The sequence below is a fragment of the Myotis brandtii genome, unplaced genomic scaffold (genome assembly GCF_000412655.1).
Source record: "Myotis brandtii unplaced genomic scaffold, ASM41265v1 scaffold569, whole genome shotgun sequence".
NCBI classification, from domain to species: Eukaryota; Metazoa; Chordata; class Mammalia; order Chiroptera; family Vespertilionidae; genus Myotis; species Myotis brandtii.
Window position 1 is genome coordinate 809,157 of NW_005370127.1, and position 7,347 is coordinate 816,503.

General features: G+C 39.5%; 1 protein-coding gene across 1 annotated transcript; it reads right to left on the reverse strand.

Moving 5' to 3' along the window:
• Nucleotides 1-2,132: 2,132 nt before the first annotated feature.
• LOC102253430 (kelch repeat and BTB domain-containing protein 7) lies at nucleotides 2,133-7,293 on the reverse strand. Its single transcript, XM_014549749.1, has one exon. It carries the CDS (start codon nucleotides 6,499-6,501, stop codon nucleotides 4,462-4,464), a length of 2,040 nt encoding a protein of 679 aa, XP_014405235.1. The 5' UTR covers nucleotides 6,502-7,293; the 3' UTR covers nucleotides 2,133-4,461.
• Between the last annotated feature and the right edge of the window lie 54 nt (nucleotides 7,294-7,347).

A 7,347-nucleotide genomic window follows, 5' to 3' on the forward strand; every position in this document is an offset into this window, starting at 1 on the left:
ACCTTCTTCCCTTTCCTTTGATTGCAGTGTATAAATACAAATGTAACCCTCCAACCTCCGGAGCATTATCTCAATTCTTAGAGGTTCTGCTTCCTGGCATATGTCGACAGTTTGCCTCAAATAAACTCACAAAATTCTTTATAGGTTTCAATGGTTTTTACGTTAACACTGCTCATCTGTCTGCTTTGATTTAGTACACTGGCTTAGCACACCGATTTTCAACCGGTGTGCCGTGGCACACTTGTATGCCAAAAGAATTTTTAAAACCTGACTAGTCAGGGGCACTGACCTCTTTTCCCTTAGATCAGTGGTTCTCAACCTTCCTAATGCCGCGACCCTTTAATACAGTTCCTCATGTTGTGGTGACCCCCAACCATAAAATTATTTTCGTTGCTACTTCATAACTGTAATTTTGCTACTGTTATGAATCGTAATGTAAATATATGATATGCAGGATGTATTTTCATTGTTACAAATTGAACATAATTAAAGCATAGTGACTAATCACAAAAACAACATGTAATTATATATGTGTTTTCCGATGGTCTTAGGCGACCCCTGTGAAAGGGTCGTTCGACCCCCAAAGGGGTCACGACCCACAGGTTGAGAACCGCTGCCTTAGATTGTCAAATAAAAAAAATGACAACAGCCACACAACAATAGCCACCCAGTGTGAATAAAAAAATTATACCTATTTTTTGTTAGATCGGCAAAAAATATATATTTTTGGTGTGCTGCAGAATCTTAGTAATTAGTTTATGTATGCCATGAGGTGAAAAAGGTTGAAAATTGCTGGCTTAGCACAATGTTTGATAGAATATTACTGATCAGAAAACATGGATGTCACATCTGTAGAAAGAAAAAACATAGTAATTTAACTTCCAAAGTGTACCTTGGTTTTTGTTTAAGTAAAAATAAGAATCTGTATTGATTTTTCACTTGGCTGTTCTGATTTTTAAGGATGAACTATAGGCTATGTGTTTTCTGTACTGATGTGGCACTTATTTAATACTTTTGTACGGTGTGTAAAATTTTTAAAAAAGATATGGTTACAAGCAGCAAAAATTGCTTTGGAAGTGAGAATATAAGTTGTGATTGATGACTTGTTAAAATGATAGTATTTTTGATAGATTGGGTTAAATAAAATAGGTTATTAAAGTAAAAAAATAAAAAAGCTACAGGAGATATCTGATGAGGACAGAGACAAAGTAAAACAGCTAAGAAGCATGCAACATAAAATGATTCCAAGAGTTCATATCTAAAGCAGATTATAGAGATCTCCATATCACACTTCAGGACTACAAAGGCAAGTAAGCTTTAGCCCTGGCCAGTGTGACTCAGTTGGTTGAGCATCATTCCATGCACCGAAGGGTCATCAGTTCAATTCCTGGTCAGGGCACATGCCCGGGTTGCAGGTTGGTTCAATCCCTGGTTGGGATACATGCAGGAGGCAACCAATTGATGCTTCTCTCTAACATCAATGTTTCTCTCTCTCTAAATCAATAAAAATATATATTTTTAAAAAGAACAAAGACAAGTAAACTTTCTTTTAAAGTTCAGGGGACCGACATATTGCTGCAAACTTTTTACACTTCCAATTTATGAACATTAAAACAAATCTGTACTGAAATGAGGAAAAAAACATAAAACACGATGAATAAGTTATAAATTAAAATTATAATTAAGTAATTTCAGGCAAACACTGGTCCCTAGTTTAATGAGCAGTCAGTAGTAAACTACAACTTAAATTTAATCCTAAACTCAAATTAAACACATTATTTGCAAAAAAAACCCCCAAGTTATTTGCTAAAAATTAGTCTTTTTACCCTTTTGAAAACACCAAAGCCACTTATTGTTTGAATTTTTAAAGTACTGAAATAATTAGGATTCTCTAAGGTTTTCAGACTATTGGCACACAGATATAAAAAAAATTAAGATCATTTTAAATGTTAGAAATAGTAGTCCTGAAAATGACATTGAGCATTTGTTTAAAAATGTGCCAATTAATTATAAAACTGAGATAAGGGTGCTTTCCTGTCAGGAAGGGATTTCAACACTGCTAGTTGTGTCACACAAAGCATAAGTAAGAGTTTCACACATTTAGCAGGAACACTAAATTAAGAGATCAGATAGCCTGGGTTCTAGTGCCAGTTTTATTTGTAACTAATCATGTACAAATCACTTATCTTTAAAATAATGATTAACATCTATTCCCTAATTAACAAACGTATCACAAAACCAAAATCCTTCCCAAGAAAACCTCTTTGTAAACCAATACATTACTACTAATTAGCTTATACCTAACTTAAAGGTTGAGAATGACAACTTAAGAGAATGTGTCTTATCAATTGCAAACCTTAATTCTGCAGATGGATAATATGATTGAGATAAGCACTGTCCTATTTCAAGTTTACAAGACAAAGTTAAGCCAAAAAAGTTGGCCAAAAAAATAACACTATAGTGAAATCACTTTCTGCTTCAAAGCGGTGCTTACACACATCCGTTATCATTGGAGCAAGTTAGCCTTAGGCCACTAAAGCATGTTGCTTTATTTCACTAGAAATAATGTTAAGCAGGAATGTTTTGTGGACTCATCAAATGGCCAATCAAAATGACTAAGAAGAAGAAGAAGAAGAAAAAAGACTAAGTATGTTATTTTGTGTTTATCGTTTTTCTCTAACTCTCTTTTTTTCATTCAAAATTCAATTCCCCATCCCAGAGCACACTCCTCAGTACTCTGTCAGGGTATAAGAAATGTTAGCATTTGGTCACTAGAGAATTAACAAAGAAAGGGAATTAGTATGTTACTGAACAAAAATTCAAGATAATTCTTAGTGGGTATAAAAAAATTGATAGACCATAGGCATCTGTATATGTACACCATTTACCATGTATTATGAAAATCATATGTATGTACAGATGCTCTTAAAAGGTAAGCACCTATATTTTCTTGTATTAACAATGTCAATTTTGTGCAATTTAGTTCCTATTTCTGGATTTTCCCTTATACATCATGGTGATACAAAAAAAATAAATAAATAAATATGAAAAACAAAAATCCAAGACTGGAGTGTTGGTTCACTGAAAAATACAGAACAGATATAAATACCCTAATAAAATAACCATATATATCACTGCTTAGGGAAATATTTTCGAGGAAATATACTTTCACTATTGGCCCCAAATGCCATCATCCACTTATATTCTTTAACTGTCAACTTTTAATATAAAAATACCTTCAAGCTGATAATCATTTATAGTAACTTACAAAACTGACAGAATATTTCAACACTACACAAAACAGTTCTATATACAGCTTAAAGTTTTAAAGTTCTCTGCTGGCCCTTGATTTTATAATTGGACACAGTAATTACTGATCTCAATAAAATACTGTTTTTAGCTTATACATATTTTTAAAACCAGTATTACTTCACAAAACAGTAAATAATAAATCATTTCCTGCTGAAGAATCCTCTAAGACAAACACCAAAACTATACAGCCAAAATATTTTAGGAGAGCATATAAACTTTTTAAGACAAGGCATGACCAATGGATAAAAAGTACATTACCCAATGACTTGTCCAGTGAAAAGGATTGTTTCTCTGATTCAATGAACATGTATCAGGTTATATATGAAAAATATGAATTTATAAATCACCTATTTTTTAATTTTTTGTTTAAAAGGGTGTTTAAATAATTGGTGACACTACAAGAATGATGTTTTTTAAAATAGAAAAATGGTCACATTTAGCAAAAATACATTTTACATTTCAAAATTAGAAGCTAAATTTCTCTTAAAACAATGAAATCATGATTTATTTTTTTTACTTTCAGTGAGTTCTTCCATTCTGCACTATTATCAAAATGAAAGCACTATTCAGTAAGCTTTCTATGTTCATTTTTTTCCTTTGCAAAAGGGAAGAAAACCAACACAAATTTAACAAACTATTTAACTTAGAATACTAAAGACTACTTTAAAATTTGTTAAATCTATTACTTTCATTATTCTGAAGGAAAAATATAAACTTTCAAAAGCCTATGAAGTTTCTAGTCCAATTTTCTATTCTAAAAATTAAAAAGTTAAATTTCTTGTGGCAGGCACTAAATAGAATTAAAAAGTTAACAGAAGACTATATTAGATAACCAAAATATAAACAGTGCAACTAATTAAAACAATCCACTGGTGCAATGAATAGTTGAACAATGAAAAAAAACACCAAGCATTCTAATGAATTATATAGTTCATTTTCTGCATATTTTAATCTCGACTTTTAACATAGCAAATTATTATATAGGTTGATTTCATGGACTGTTTAAATTTTGTAACGTAAGTAATTCAAACATTAGCCTTTCTAAACCAAATCTGCGGTCCTAGTCAATTTTGTTTTTCAGGAAAAGGAAAGTGTATTTTTTAAAGATAGATTACATAGCAGTAGAAACATCTTAGTGTCTCAAAATATTTACAAAGAACCCTGATGATCCTGTGCATTTCGCTGAGATGCAACCTGTACCCAGACTTCATCATCAGAAAAAGAACTTGAACTTCCTGACTCAGAGTCCAGCTCACTGAATCCATCCAAGTCCCAATCATTACTAGATTCACTCCGTGCATCATCTTCCTCAGTAATGAAACTCTGACCAGGTTCAAGGCAAGAAGGATAAACGCGAGCACAGAGGCAAATAAATCCAGAGTCAAACTGCAGAAGACCTAACATGGTACCTATATTAATCCACTGGTCTTCCCTGGCATCATATTCATACACAGTCACCCGGTTTTTTTTCCATTGTGGGGTGGTAGAAGTGATGAGGAGCAACTTCTGGCCATGACTGACAATCTGATAGTTGTGGATCTCTGAGAACAAAGGAATATTACTAATCCTCCGCCATTCTCCCCTAGCTGGATTATAGACCTTCATGACTGGGATGTCACAGATACAATAGATCTCATCATTGAAGACACAGGCTTCTTGAAAGTCACTACGTTTAAGAGAAGCACAGTTCAACCACATATTGTGGCTAGGATCATAGCAGAGCATGCGCTTACTGTTCACAGCATAAAGGTAGTTCTGAACCACTATTAGTTCGAAGGAATAGAAGGAGTGGGGTACAGGAGCCACCAGTGCCCACTGATTCCTCTGAACACTGTAGCATTCCACTTCCTTCAATTTAAGTCCAGTAATAGGGTCTCGCCCACCCAAGATGTAAATGTAGCCATTGAGGTAGGCCACATCCATGCCCTCACGACAGAGCAAGCGATCTGCAAGTTGCTGCCAACTATTCTGGGCTGGTTTATACACCCAGAGGTGTTTCCTGGGCTGGGCAGCTAGATAGATGTCATGGTCTGGAGAGACACAGACAGCCGAGGAGGTGATAGTTTTAGTGTGAGCCAAGCTGGCCAAAGGTGAAGGCATTGTGTAAATGTCCCCCGAGTATGGGTCATAGCAGAGAAAAGGATCTCGGGGATGTCCAAAAAAGATCACCATCTCCTTGGCACACACACCCAGCCTCTGGGGTGGATTTTCTGCTGTGGATGCAACAGAGCTGCTGCTGCCGTCTGGCTTTGGCACCACAGACTTGTACATCATGTCACCATATCGCATCTGCAGAGCCCCTTCAATAAGGTCCAGACAGTACTTCTTCACAAGGGGCTTAGTCAACAGCCCTTCCAGGTAATCCTGATCTTCATCAGCGAAATGTGTCCAGCGGACACACTTGAAGACTTCCGCAGCGCTGGGACCCCGCTCCTTGGGAGCCGCCTCCAACCACTGCATGGCAACGTGACACACTGTCCGCTCACTCTCGATGTCTAGACTATCCAGGCGCAGGACAGCCAGCAGCTGGGCCAGGGTCAGATCTGCCAGAGTCTCCTCCTGAACTGAGCCCATGCGACTGAGCTGCTTGAAGTTGTGGGCTATGAAGGACTGGGCCTGTGAGCGCAGCTTGTGATGGTCGAAGGCATCAGCGAACTTGAGGATGGCGGTGCAGTTAGCCAGGTCCAGGCGGCGGGCTAGGAAGGAAGCACAGGCTTCCCGCACATACTCGAGCTGCAACATGTCGGAGGCCGCGTAAAGGCGCTGCACGTTGGATTCACTTAGCGACACGCGACCGGTGTAGCAGTATTCGACCAGCACCTCAAAGGACTCGGCATCCACGTCATGCATGGTCACGTTCGCCTGCTGGCTCTCGTACATGCCGCCGGTGAACATGCTCTTGAAGTAGGGGCAGGCGGCAGCCAGCACGTTCCGGTTGCAGGAGAAAAGGCGGCCCGTGCCAGGCCCACTGCCAGGCGTCACCACCTCGATGGTCACATCACACAGCAGCCGAGAGTCATAGAAGGACTTGAGCTGAGCCAGCAGGGCTGCAGAGTGGGCCGCGTCCTTCAGCTCCTCCGGGCCCGTGAAGAAGGCCGACACGGACGGTTTGGAAATCCTCTTGGGCCGCCTCCCACCGCGGGGACTGGCGAGGCGGCGGGAGCGCGGGGCGTCTTCCCGGGACTGCATGGTGGAGATGGCGGCGGGCGCTGCCTCCGCCCTGCGCCGCGGTGCTGCCTCCCTTTATCGCGTAGGGAGCGCCTGACTCACCGGATTCCAGCGGATTCCACGCCTCCCTCCACCTCCGCTCGCCGTCACGGAACCAGCCGCTGACACCAAGAGCCGCCACCGCCGCGCTGGCAGGACCGGCAGAGGCTCTGAACTGCGACTCCCAGGTGGCCTTTCGCACCTCGAGGCACGCCGGGCCCTGCGGACCCACGGGCGTAGGCGGGTGAGCCGGTAGTCGCGTTGCATGTTGGGAGTAGTAGTTTGAGGAATACCGCGAGGTTTCTTGGGTCAGACTGCCTAACGGAATTAGAAAAGCGGTCATTCTTCCGAATTTGATGGTTTAGCTTTGGCTTTGAAACCAAGAATACAAGCCCCATTTTAATATGCATTTCTTTCAGAGAATTTTTCCCTCTTTGTAAAATAGGGATAATATTCATAGGATTGTATTTGGATGGAATGAGACAAATTGCATAGGATATAGGAAGCTTCAATAAATGTTTGATTAGAACAGAAATTGATAGCTTTCCTTTTAGAACTTTTGAAAAATGAGACACCCCCCTGATTTGAAACCATGAGCAATTTTGTAAAGGAAGTCCGGTTTTTCATGTTGCTTCTTTTGAAAGGTTGTGATGGGTATTACAATAGTTTCTATAAGAAACGCTATGCATAGGCTCATTAAGATGTTTTAGACAAAAATGCAGTCCTGGAAAACAGCATTTATAGATGGCCTCAAATATGCAAATCAGGAATATAAATAGACTAGAGGCCCGGTGCACAAAAATTTGTGCACTCGGGGGGCGGCAGAGG

Bases quoted from the DNA above. Each gene is read 5' to 3' on its own strand.
- LOC102253430 (XM_014549749.1), bottom strand. From the start codon at position 6,501: ATGCAGTCCCGGGAAGACGCCCCGCGCTCCCGCCGCCTCGCCAGTCCC.